This window comes from Drosophila erecta, unplaced genomic scaffold (genome assembly GCF_003286155.1).
Source record: "Drosophila erecta strain 14021-0224.00,06,07 unplaced genomic scaffold, DereRS2 tig00000055-arrow-pilon, whole genome shotgun sequence".
In the NCBI taxonomy this organism is placed as follows: Eukaryota; Metazoa; Arthropoda; class Insecta; order Diptera; family Drosophilidae; genus Drosophila; species Drosophila erecta.
In genome coordinates, this window is record NW_020825200.1 from 16,589,208 (window position 1) to 16,602,831 (window position 13,624).

At 45.9% G+C, this 13,624-nt stretch overlaps 1 protein-coding gene across 1 annotated transcript; it reads left to right on the forward strand.

Moving 5' to 3' along the window:
* The first annotated feature begins 484 nt into the window (after positions 1–484).
* On the forward strand, positions 485–13,559 carry LOC6543046 (protein Wnt-10b). Its single transcript, XM_001970110.3, has 6 exons — positions 485–983; positions 5,955–6,102; positions 6,368–6,446; positions 11,052–11,434; positions 11,564–12,023; positions 13,105–13,559. Exons 1-6 carry the CDS (start codon positions 757–759, stop codon positions 13,290–13,292), a joined length of 1,485 nt encoding a protein of 494 aa, XP_001970146.2. The 5' UTR covers positions 485–756; the 3' UTR covers positions 13,293–13,559.
* The last annotated feature ends 65 nt before the right edge of the window (positions 13,560–13,624 follow it).

A 13,624-nucleotide genomic window follows, 5' to 3' on the forward strand; every position in this document is an offset into this window, starting at 1 on the left:
AAAACTTATTTTGCAGACCAATCGGACAAGCCCATTCTCCTCCTGGTGCCAGGCACAAAAAACGATTGTAAATGGGAAAAAATAAAAAATAACGACCGTAACAACAAACATTACGAGAAAACGATTTTCGCTAGTCCGCCAGTAGCCACGGAGTTGAGCTCAAAGTTGAAAGCCAGAGTAGATCGCAGAATAGTCGGTCTTTGGCCCCTGGCCAAGTGAAAAATTGAATTAATTTCAAGAAAGTCGCGGTGGTAAGCGGCAGGAAAAGCCACAAAGAACGATTTTAGTGAAATGAAAATTTGGAATAAAGTGCTCCTACACAGAAATAACTATGAAACCAAATAATGAAGTACTCAAGAAAACAAGTTTTTAAAAAGGGAAACTGTTTAGCATGTTTTTCATAAATTTCAAACTCAGTAACTCAGATAGTAACTCAGTACCACAGATATTTACCTTTATTGTTCCCAATTTGCTTTTTATATGTTTCAGAAACACAAAATCGACCACTTCTAAAGCAAACAAAAATGTGAAACAAAAGTTAAGTCGCATAAACTGTATATATATAAAAGTGAATGAAACATGTGAAAGAGCTGAGAAAAACAGTTTACTTCAGTTCAAATGAGCTCTACAAAATGTTTCCTGCTCCTTGGCCCCAGCAAACGAGTTCAAATGCCGCTGCAACGACCAAAACCACTGTGCCAAGTGATAAATTGATTAACGAAAATGCTGTGCAATTAAACATTTGGCCCCAATTGTATGAAAATTTATGCAAATCAAAGCCGAGCGATGACTGCGTGGCGAGCAACATCAAAAGGCCACGAGCAGCAGCCACTGCCGCAGCAACAGCCGCAGCAGCAGAAGCAGCAGCAAGAAGCAGGAAGCAGCAGCAGCAACCTGGTTGCCACAACGGCCGCAGCGGCCACATCGCGCCATTGCAATTTGCATTTAATTGTTGTGATTATCTTGGCCTGCTGCACACGCTGGTGAGTAGCATCTTTCCTAGCACCGAAACGAATCCATCAGCGTTCGCGAGCTTGTAGAGCAAAACTCGGAGCTGTAAAAAGCCTGTCGACATATTAACTCCCAGTCGGGCTCATTACGCCGTGTTACTTGTGTTACTTGTGGCGTGGCGGCCTGTTGGCGGGTTAATTAATTAAACGACAAGCGGCAACAGCGACAACAGATTAATCAATCGCCGCAGCGAGCCCGAGAAGCAGCTGTCAGCCGAAGGTGTTGGCATAATTAATATCGATCTAGTGATAGGCCAGCGAAATTAAGCCAACCTAATTGTGCCCGATTAACTCAAGATTGCTCGCGCTTGTGGGAATAACGAGCGTGTGTTTTCACCTTCATGCATGGATTATTGTTTTGTAATGGGTATTGTATTTTAATTGTGAGATGAAGAGCTGTTCAGCACCACAGGAAAGTGGTTTTCCCCTTTCTAAAATATCAGCCAAAATGTATGTTGTATGTGCGATACCACCGATTTCAATCATTTTAGGGCGATTATGTGGTGTTATCACAACTGAATTTATTATAAATACTAATCATTTGCTAGGATTAGTACCCACACAAGATGCATTGGTTAAGCTGGCGGCCATGCCACAAAAATGGCAACTTGCATGTTACACCATTCCAAACAACGACCGCCATTTTAGAAGGCCGCAGCTTGCCACAAATGAAATTGGCAACGGGAGCCCGTGGTCGCCAGCCTCATCGCCTCGTCGGCGGGTGAATGGAGCTGGGATCGGGATCGGGATCGAAATCGGAATCCCCTCCAACGTTCGCAGTGGCTGAACCACGGGGGCCTACACACAATTGAGCTGATTCCAACTGCAGGGTGGTCCACGGCACTCAAGCTCTATAATGCGCCTGGGTCGCTTGTCAATCCGAGTCTCCTGGCCAAGCTCTCGATTTTCCAAGTACGCAGTGAGGCGGAGCCGGGTGCATGCATCTGGATGCAGGGAGCAGGTAGCAGGGAGCAGGGAACTGGGATGGATGCTGGTTGTTGGTTGCATTACTGTGCCTTGCCTGACTGGTTGCCTCGCCTAGTAGTTGCAGCTTGTTAATCTCGTTACTCTCGTCGTTGTCGCACTCTTTCAAAGGGTACTTTATATAGGGTGATCTTACACCACAACTTAAAAATGAATTAGACCTTAGTAGAGAGTACTCGAATAAAAAGTTTAGTTCCAAGTGGGACTAATGGTTATTAAGCAATGTGTAAAACGTTTTATTATTTAATTACCCTCTATTGTTAAGCTCGTTGCCAATGGCTGATGTAAAATTGGTTCGCAAGGGTGTTACCGTCTTCGAATCCCAAATGGACTTCAGGCTTTTCGTGTTCCTTGGGGTTGTCAACATACTTTTTGCTCTGCTCGTTGAGACTGCAGCAGTGCAGCGATGTTGCAACTGAAGTGCAGCCTGCAATTCGCTGGCGATGTGGCTGCCTTCGCCATCCTTGTAGTTGCAACGTCATAATTGCAACGCATAATGAGGCGCGCACACACACCCACATCCAGTGCAGTGGTGAGCCACAATTTCGCCCGTTTGAAATGCAAATGAATTGGCGAAGTGCCACGCCTCCGGGTCGCCAGTGCTGCAGTTTGCAGCTTAATTGGGTGCACACACAACACACAACACACACCCACCGCACAGGTGAGGCAGCAGTGCAGCGGATTTCACACGTTCAAGGGCTCTTCAGGTGTTTTCTTCTCGCATCAGCACCTCCGGCTTGAAGTGCATTTATTTATGAGCCAAAAGCTGCCAATTTGCCATTCGCTTCCGCCAGCAGGCATAATACTGTGAGCAAATCAATGTGCTACATGATTACCCAGCTTTAGATTTAGTTTATCAAACAGCAATTAAGGGAATCTTGACGATTAATCAATCAATCTTTAAGCAAACGGTCAATGATACAATATCGAAATTAAATTATATTCAATGTTATCTTACGGAACCTTATGCTCCCTAGCTGAGCAATAACTTAAACAGGGATTCAAAAACATGCGATAATCGTATTTAATAGCCAAAATCATTCGAGGCATATGGAAATGAAATACTTTCATGCCGGATCACCCTGTACGGACGGATTGGATCAAAGACATTCCTAGCTGTGGCTGTGGTCGCCCGAATTCAATCCCCTTCCAGTCGCAACAAACTGTTCAGGAATGTCTCCACCAAAGTTATCTGCCCCGTCTGAAATGCTTCAATCTCCGGCTATCCGTCTGTATTCATCTATCTCTGTGTGGGAAACATTGTTTTGCCTAACTGGCTTAGGCTAGCCGAATAACAAAGATTGTATATACTTGTATAGTTCGCCGAAGGCATAAGCCGAAAGCGGCAGAAATCCTTGATTTATGCATGGGCTACCGTTTGACAGACCGGGCAAAAATATACAACATATATATATAAATATATACACAAGTATAGCAGAAAAAACAGGGGAAAAAGTCTGGCTGTGGCGGCGCCTATTAAAGCCTCAATCTTTTTATGGCATTTCAATAGAACTCGAGAATCATCGAGCCATCGAGCGTGAGAAAGGACTGCAGCGGTTATGAAAATCGAAATTAAATTTAGAGCTGGCCAGTTGCCGGCTTTTATCTTGGCCCCAACACTCTACGTGGCTGATAAGCAAACGTCTTCGCTCCTTTTCGAGGCAACAACGATCGATAAATTTTATAAGCGAATCAATTGCATTGCTATCGCATCGCGTGAAATACGCAAACGAGGAATCTGGGAACTGAAATGGCCCGAAATCATGACTCAGAGTCCTGAAACTGGCGATTCAGGCCCATTTAGTGCACAGAAATTATTTGAAACGTGGTTCAAAATATTATCTCTTAGGTACTTGGGCCTATTTTATATTTATATCTCCATAATATTTACTTAAATACTATGTTTTTAAGAACGATTTTATCTCAGCTTATGAATCTCAGTAAAAAATACAGCAAAAATTACTTAGATAAGTATCCATTGAAAGCATACTTACTACTTTACACACTACTTTATTTAGTTGCAGTCATGATCCGACATTTATTTTTCAAGTGTACTGCTCATTCTCTCCTTGCGTTCGCTTATCAGTTTTATTGAAGTCGGCAAATGGCATCGGCAATGGTAACTAAAAGCCATATGCTTTATAAAGCTGTTAACAAAATGTGCATCAGTTTAAATTCTTTATCTGGCGAGATGTCTGGCCCGCATTGCGTATTCGCATTCGTATCGCAGAAACGTCAGCCAATTAAAATGCATTTTGCCCAAGAAGTCGTTCCGGTTCTTTTATCCTCGTTTCTCCAGCTCGATATATCTTTTACTCTTTTAAATCGCAGCTTTGTTGCTTCGATTGGTAAACAATGATACGGCGTGTTGGCGAAATGGCATTTCTGTCTTGAGATGCTTTTTATTAGATTCTAACTTTGTTTGCTTGCAATTAAGATATTTTTATGTATGTGAAATTTAATAGCTCGCCAGTTAAAAGTTAATGGGCCTTAAATCCTACATATAACGCTATTATTACAGGAAATGTAGTTTTAAAATTGTGATAATACTTGCAACAGAAATTCGAAGCTCTAGATTTGAGCCAAATGGTCGGTGTTGCACTAATTTCATATGCAAAATTCAGCATTTAAAATGACAAATTTCGTAAATTATTTGAACCTGCTGTGCGGATCTGGCCATCTGGTGATCTGCTGGCTAAATCAACGACTGCAGTTACGCCGGAACGCGAGTGGCATACAAATGAGGCGCAATGCCGATGGGGATCTCTAAATCTTGGCTCTTTGCAACAAAGAGACGTGTGTGAAAATGGCACGTTTATACATTTGAGGCATTTTTGTTCGTTTTTCCTACACGCGACGTGCCACAATTAACCCCGCGAGCAAGAGGCAGCAGAGAGTGAGTCTGGGCATTAAGAAAATATATATTTACCAACGATTTTAAGCTGCAGACGCCAGACGCACATCACGTATACGCCCGGTATTCCTCGCTGCGTGTCGTAGATCAACGCGATTTCGACGCGATTCAACAGCGATGCAAGTCGCGATGTGGCAACAACTTTACCCCAACATCAGCTGAAGTTAGACCTATAGCTAAACTCAGATGAAGTTGTTCAACGTCAACTGGCACTCACTCACACACTACAGCTGGAAAAAAATCGAAAAAAAACTCGTATCTGTATCTCTGGCCCAAGATCTGAACACCTCGGCTTGGCTTAACTCAACTTGGCTGACCTTGAACGCTACGGCCCGATCTTAAATGGGTTCAGTCGGGAGCGAAATGGTTAACCCGCCTTATGTACATGGGAAATAGTGGGGCTTTAACGTCAGCACATTAGAATCACAAGTAAATAAACTCAGCTAACACAGTTTTACCTTTCCACCCCAACCAAATATTTTTCGTAGTGTAGCTTTGTTGGTTTCCGTTTCGAATTTCACAATATGTCAAAATAATTTATAGATTTCCTAAGTACTCAAGATTAGCCAGTTCTTTCGGGTTCAGAATCGGTTGATCTAGTTTACCATTATTTTTTCGGCTGCTGAGCCGAGTGATTCATCGCCCAGCAATTTGCCAACAAGATTTACGACAAACTTGGTAACAAAAATTATATTTAGCTACTGTCTGGAACCCGCCACGCTGTGAATAACTCGATTAAATCTCAGCTGAAAAAAAGCAAATTTAATTTCACATCTAGAGAAACGCAAACAAAACGAAATTTAATTAGTTTAGTCTTGTTTTTGGGGTCTCTTCTGCGGTTTGTGCCAGCCACTCAAGGTTAATTACGGTTTTCGAATTGTTGGGTTCACTTTTTCGGGGCATTTATTGCCAACTGCGGTTGGTAGCTGTAATCAAAATTTAATTGGATTTAAAGTTCTGAGAGCAAAGTCAAGCGGTGCTAATCAACATTTTTCCCATCGTTTGATTTAGACTCCTTCCTAATTCCATCCCGTATTTTGTTGCAGGCTCTATGGCTTGCCGGATGGCCGTGCCACCTGCCGTTCAGTGCCTGGATTGACCAAGGATCAAGTGGAGCTCTGCTACAAGGCCAGTGATGTGACGGCGGCAGCTCTCGAAGGACTCGACATGGCCATACGGGAATGCCAAATTCAGGTGGGAAATCAGCAATGCGAATTTTGATCGCCTACGAGAATGTGATAATCAAACTTTTACAGAGAAATGTACTCTCCAGAAATCACTAGAGATTTTTAGTTGCCTCTATGATTTTGTAGCAGCGATGTGTAGTAGTGAAAGTTGGAGAAGCAACCATGTAGTAATGAGAGATAGTTTGATAGCACATTTTCCCTATATCTAAATGAACTCCTTACCAGTTGAGTACCATTAAAATTCCCCTACTTTGCCTGCATTCACCCCACAGTTTCAATGGCATCGGTGGAACTGTTCGTCGCTGAGCACAAAGAGCCGCAATCCGCATGCCTCCAGTTTGCTGAAGAAAGGTGAGTTGGCCGAGAGTTTCCCAGGTTCAGGTTGCCGCCGAGGTAGCCGTGGCCCAAAGCCATTAAGCTGACACTAAAATGTGCAGTAAGCGTGGCTCAGCTTTCACGCAAACAAAATCGCTTTATGACCATCGCTTTAGGCCCAAGTCGCCAACTAAAGTCCGCCAACTGCTCAGATTGTCAACGAGTTTTGCGGTTCGGAAAATACAGGGCTGTGCATTCGGCGGGGGACGGATGGGGGGGAAAACATAGCCGGCCCACACGCAAACCGCTAGGAAAAGAGTCTAATTAAAATGGCCCATAGCGGAGACGTTTGGTCAAGCAGACAGACAATGTCCGAAGCTATTAACCGTCGCATTATTAGACACGACATGGCGAAAAGCCACAGCAGCAAAAAAAAGCCCAGCTTCTAATGCCTTCCACTCGGAAAATGTTTTCCTAGAAACTAAATAGCATTTTAATTTTTGGAAAAATACTTAAAAGTGTGTGTTAGTTTGTGTTTTAGTTGTGGCATCTGCAAGTTTATGGAATGCAAGTCTGAAAAGCGATCATCTTCACTACCTAATCGTATCTTTTGCAGAGATATTAAACATCCATATAACATTTTCATAAATAGGTACTTTGAATTACACGTTTTTCTTTCCGTGCACTACTCCCAACCGGACAAGATCAAATTTCTATGCCGCCGAGTAAGAGTGTCGAGTGGTCCTCGTTCTGAGGAGCGGGACCCACCGTTTTGTCACAGCCCGGTGCATCGCATCGCGAAAACGGCGGCTATGCGAACTTTGACTTTGATATCTTAATCTGTCCGCGGGGCATTGTGTTACCCAATCCGCTGTTGGGAAACCCACGCGACGTGTGCCTCATGACGGATAGATCGCACACTCACTAGCCCATCTAAATACAACAAAGGGGAGCCGCATTCTAAGCCCCTTTTGTTGACCGGGCCAACAAGTAGCGGTAACTCTGATCACAGGCGCCGATCTCAGGTTCTCATCTCCAGCCGGCCAAAGCCTCCTATTATCGCGTTGACTACTGTTATGAGTCATGTAATAAATGGGATACTAACTACCAATTAGTTGCTTATGGTTCGTAAGCAAATCATGGGAATGGAAATCATGTAGATAAATCCTTGATCCTTAAAACCTTAAACTACAACCCTAAAATCGGTATGCAACTCATTAAAATGTAAGCGCAGTTCAGGGACATAAATTCGTACTCAATTGCCCACTAATTTGGCCAAACACTTGAGCTGTCCTATGGGAATAAGCCCACTTCTTCGAGCAGAATGCTTCATTAGTTAAATTATGCATCATACGATTGCTGTAAAAATGCCAAAAAGGGGGAAAGGAAGGGGCCTTGGAGCAGGGTCCAAAGAAAACACAATGGAAATGGCCAAAATGGCCAAAATGGCGGCACGGCACTGCAATCCAGATGCAAACGATATATAGCCGGAGATGTTCGGGAGATTTCTCACAAATTTCAATGCGACAGGCGACAACAACGACAACAGAAGCTGAAAAGCTAAAAAGCTAAAGAGCCAAAGAGCTAAAGAGCTAAAAGGGAAAGGCCAGGGGCCTCATCTCGTTTTCGTCTTTCGTACGGCGTAATTTATTTGCATTCATCGTATAAATTATATTGTAAGCAAACCACTTCATTCAATTTCAATTTAAAAAATTGTTATCTCCGTTGACGGATGCTGCCGCATCCCCTGACAACAAACAGCCCAGACAAACGAATGCTTTTTGGAGAGCAGAGGACAGGACAGGACAGTCCTGGGAATGGACATGGAAACGGGCTGTGGGATATGGTCTGTGGGACATGGGATATGGGATGTGGATCTGGTCGCGGATGTGGATGCTTGAGCTTGTGTCCCAACATTGTCATTGTCATGCCACTGACGTGATTATCAGCACGTTACCGCTTCCTAATCTGACTAAATTCCGTGGAGCCGAAAAAGCTACCGCTTTTGGTAATTAAACGTGTCTTACTATTTTAATCAGAATCAAAATCCGAAAGTAAATTCTTTGTTTTAAGCAATGAGAGTAGTGTGGCGGCGTGGAAAATGAATGTATCTGGGACCAAATCATTCCATTACACAAAATGTGCATATTATTTGCATTCGGGGGCATGACGCCGATTGAGGCAAATACCAAACCAGCGGCTTGAAGCTAACAACATTGCCGAAAAGACAATGCCGAACCATAAATCTCCAAATGCATGCCACACCAGCAGCAGCAGCAGCACTTCCAAGTAACTCTCGACTAGCCTTCAGCCAATATGGTAAACCCAAGCTTATGTCACTGACATGTCTGAGGATCGTCCGTCTGTCCGTCCGTCCGTCCGTCCGTCTGTCCGTCCGTATGTCCGTATGTCCGTCCGTCCGTCCGCCGGTCAGTCCACTGTCCGTTTGTCAACCCGGTCCGTTCGTGCGTCCATTAAATAAGGAAGGAACTGCACATAACGAGAGTCAATATTGACAGGCCAACAGCAACGCGTGCAACGATCGCGGCCAGCGAAGACGACTTATAAGGGCAGAAAGGCAGCCACAAAGTCAGGGATTCATTCGATGGACGTCGGACAGTGGACAGTGGACACTGGACGGTGGACAGCGCAGCATGGACAGTGGACGGCGAACGGTGGACATGGAACCTCAACGATGGGGCGACCAAGTGAAACGAAACAAATCAAGTCGCCCGGTCGCCGAGTCGCACAATGACTGACAATCGAAACGGCGCACGGACAGGTCAACTATTTTGCATACATCTACTATAACTTATGGAGCTCGTCGAGCGTCGATCGTCGCAACGTCGTCGTTGCAGATCGCTGATCTTGGATTGGGTTGCTGCTGCTGCTGCTGCTGCTGCCGCTGCTACCATGCATTATTGTCAATCAAGTGGAGCAGTGGCGGGGTGGAGCCCCTACGAGAGGCTGCACCACAAAAGTAGTAAAAGGATTGCCTACACTTAAAGAGGAGGAGGCGGTTAAAACAAAGAATCACTTTTTAAAATATGCTTTGTTGTAATTAGTACATTACAACTAACTTAAGTTCCTTCTTTGTAAATGCCTAATCTTTTACAAACCTCTTATGATACTCTCGAAATTCAGCGCAAATTGATTGATATTTTCATAGGACACACTCGTATTTCTTAGTGTGTGACATAAGGTCGACCTTTATGTGAGGACCTCTTTCTCGCTCCAGCTCCGGGTCCTCTTGGGCTTCTCTGGACTTGTGACAACAAGCGAGCGACGTATGTCGCAAACAATTACTTGGGATTGCGACACACGGGAAGAAGGAGACAGGGAACGGGTCGGGAGCTGCAGACTCTGGCGGAGATCGAGACAGGTCGCCAGGCCAAGTCCGCCAGCCTGCTGATCCCGGGCTTGTGGCCAATTTATGCGCAAGGCGGTGAGAGATCGCCAGATCGGCAGATCGAGAGACCCCAAGGCATTGTCAAATGTAACTGTTGCCAATGATGTGATTTGGATTTGCAAATGGCCCGGGAGGGGACAACTCGGCCAGACAAACAAAGCGTGCATAAATCAAGTCCGCGATCGCTGATCAGCGATCAGCGATCATTGATCAGCAATCGGCGATCGGCGATCGACGAGCGGCGAACGGGGAACGGAGCGATCAGTGATCAGCGAAAAGCGGGAGTTGGGGCTACTGTTCGCTGATGCCTTGATTGATGGCGTCTTAATCGTCAATCAAATGCGCGCTACACACACAATTTTCCATTGCACTTGCACTGCAATCGATCGCCGGAGCCCCGATCTGTACGACAACTTGTCACAACATTGACATTTGCATTCGTGCGCATCCTGAGTGACGGACTGGCCAGCTTGACTGGCTGACTGATTGCTTGACAGGAGCTGGAGGGGATCCCCACCCGGATCCGCGAACCCAGAATGATGCAAGCCTGTCACGCTGACATATGTACTCGTACTCTCTCTCTCCGTGTGTCTCCCTCTCGCTCTGACTCAATTCGGCATTATGCAAAGTGGCGCTGGCCATTTGCATGTCAATCGATTGACAAATGTTGCCAACTTTGGGCCACTCACGGCCATGTCGACCGTGATTAACGTCAGCTTTTTTGACAGCCATTTGACAGCTGTCAGCGCTGCATAAGGCATTTCAAAAAATGCACTTGAACAATTTTCAGGGGTTTCCTTACCAAATATTTATGATATATAGCATGCCCTTATTACAGATAGGTATTAGGTATTAAGATATTCAAACTGTATTTCAATGGGTAAGCTTGAAAAGCCTCGTGATCGTGATTTTTGCCAGCTGCTGCCAATTTTCTGGGCTCTAACACTTGGGTGTTTTTCGCCCAGTGCATACCAGCCTTGGGTGGGTGTGGACTGCATCATTAAAAGTGGTCTTGCCACAGTCTCCTCGCTTTGGGCCGTTGTCAAAGCTGAAATGCCGCTGAATTCCCAGGGCGGCGACTGCCTCGCATGCAGCGTTAAAAATAACACCGCATAAATTGCAGTAGTGGCCAATGATTCCCAGGGGCAGGACCTGCTCGCAGTCCAGTCATTTCGATACCACTCCGAAGATGCACCCCCTGCTCCTCATCGCACTGCTGCTTTCCGTTTCAGGCTACCGGGAAAGTGCGTTCGCCTTTGCCATCTCGGCTGCCGGGGTGGCCCACAGCGTGGCCCGCGCCTGCAGCCAAGGTCGTTTGATGTCCTGCGGCTGCGACCCCACCATCAATCGCAAGACGCTGAACAAGAACCTGCGCCAGTCCCTGGACAAGGAGAAGAAGCAGTTTCTGCAGTACTTGGAGACCAACCAGATTCTAACGCCCGAGGAGGAGAAGAAGTACGAGCGCTCCAAGATCGCCAGCCGCTGGAAGTGGGGCGGCTGCTCCCACAACATGGACTTTGGGGTCGAGTACTCCAAGCTGTTCCTCGACTGCCGCGAGAAGGCCGGCGACATTCAGTCGAAGATCAATCTGCACAACAATCACGCCGGCCGGATAGTGAGTTCAGCTGTTCATGTTGGAAACTAAGTAGATGACTTTACTTTATTATTTCCCCCCAATATAATACTTACTCTATCTTCAATTGACGGGCTTAGTAACACAAACATTTGCTGGCAACCTTTCCAGGCCGTCTCCAACAACATGGAGTTCCGGTGCAAGTGCCATGGAATGTCCGGCAGCTGCCAGCTGAAGACCTGCTGGAAGTCCGCCCCCGACTTCCACATCGTGGGCAAGGTGCTGAAGCACCAGTTCCGCAAGGCCATCCTCGTGGATCAGTCGAATCTGGGCAACGGGGAGCCCGTGGTCGTTTTGAAACGGGCGCGCAATAAGAAGTCGAACGGAGGCAGTGGCTCCGGCTCCACGTCCCCCGATCTGGACAGCGCGGATGCATCTGGTGGCCACGACGATGGCGGGACTGGTGACTCCGAGACGCGGCGCCATGACGAACTCGGCGTGGAGCGCGGCACGCGGCAGCCGAGCGCGGATAAAAATGCGGCAAGAATGGCCCGAAAACTGGAGACATCGCTCTTCTACTATCAGCGATCGCCCAACTTTTGTGAGCGGGATCTGGGTGCTGATATACAGGGTAAGTCAATGTTGGTACTACATTGTTCTATTTATTTTGCGCTTGTTGTGCATCTTATCAGTTGAAAGTCCATTACTTAATAAGCTAATTTACTATTTTGTCGTTGAGAAATTCGGTGCAACTAATTAAAAATGATTTACCGACACGATCCGGGCGATAAATTTGATTTGCCTCTAATAAATAAATCACAAATGCAAATGAACAAGGCAGCAACCGCAAAAATGTTTTCTTTTTTGCATTTAAACGGGCTTCCAAACCTGCCACATAATTCACGAAAAAAATGCGACAACGATGCATGCGCACAGCAGCTCAGTTTAGCTTAGCTCACTTGGGATCGGATCGGATCGGATTGGATTGGATCGGATCAGCTCAACTCAGCTTGGATTGTATAAGGCAGTGGCGAGGGCTGGAAATTTGGGAGGGGTTCTTATTTTATTTTCTTGAAAAAACGATTTTTTAAGTGTTCTGAACCGCATGAGGTGCCTATTTGTACTGGCCCAAAAAAGACATTGGGGCACCTGTAGCCCCTCGCTTGCCCCCTTGATTGTACTCTGGCTTGGGGGATCGGTCGAAGCTGCGGCACGTTCATATCGAAATCGACGTCTAACTGCCACTTGCGATTTTCGTTAGCCATTTTGCCGTTGACACATTTGCAAATTATCAAGCGTCGCTGCTGCCCCGCCAACTGCCAGCAGCTTAAAAGTGTTAATTACGACGCAAATTTATAATTAATCGCCGGCTGAGCCCGGCAGCTCCAGCTCCAACTGCAGCGAACTGGGGAGCAGTTTGATTCATGTGCCCGTGTCCGGTGTCCGGAGTCGTGTCTATTCAAATGATGGCAATTAACGCTGGCAATTATCGTCGGACGAACGACCAACAATTATGATACTTTGTTTGTGCTTTAGTTTAATAGTTTATTTATGGTCTTTTAATTGCTGGTGCTCCAGTGGGAGGGATTAACTGCCAGTTGGCGGTGATTGCATTTGATGGGAACACTTGATCGAATCCTACACCACACATAGTAATAAAAACATGTCTCTAAGGAAGAAAAGATAACTAATCATGGCCAATTTCTGCACAGGCACCGTGGGACGCAGGTGCAACCGGAACACCACGACCAGCGACGGATGCACCTCCCTCTGCTGTGGGCGTGGCCACAGCCAAGTCATCCAGCGGAGGGCGGAGCGGTGTCACTGTAAATTTCAATGGTGCTGTAATGTGGAGTGCGAGGAGTGCCACGTGGAGGAGTGGATTAGCATATGCAATTAAGGACAATGGACGCGGGACGCAGGACGACGGTGCGATGGAGCGATGGAGCCTCAGCCACATGCATAAGAAAAGACTTTTCTTCATTCTAACAGAACTTAACACGCAAAGAAATCAGTATTACAGAACAAAACATAACGTACGCCATAGGGCAGACATCAATAAACAACGTGTGTAAATGCAATGCCTAGTTTAGCAATCTCCAGCCATTTGGAATACGTATAAATATATTTTGTAAATACGAACAATAAGATGCATAATTAGTCTGTCAATCAGCTGACTTTCACTCGCATTGCCTTTCCCTTGCATTTCCTTTCTTTCACCTGGCGTTCTGG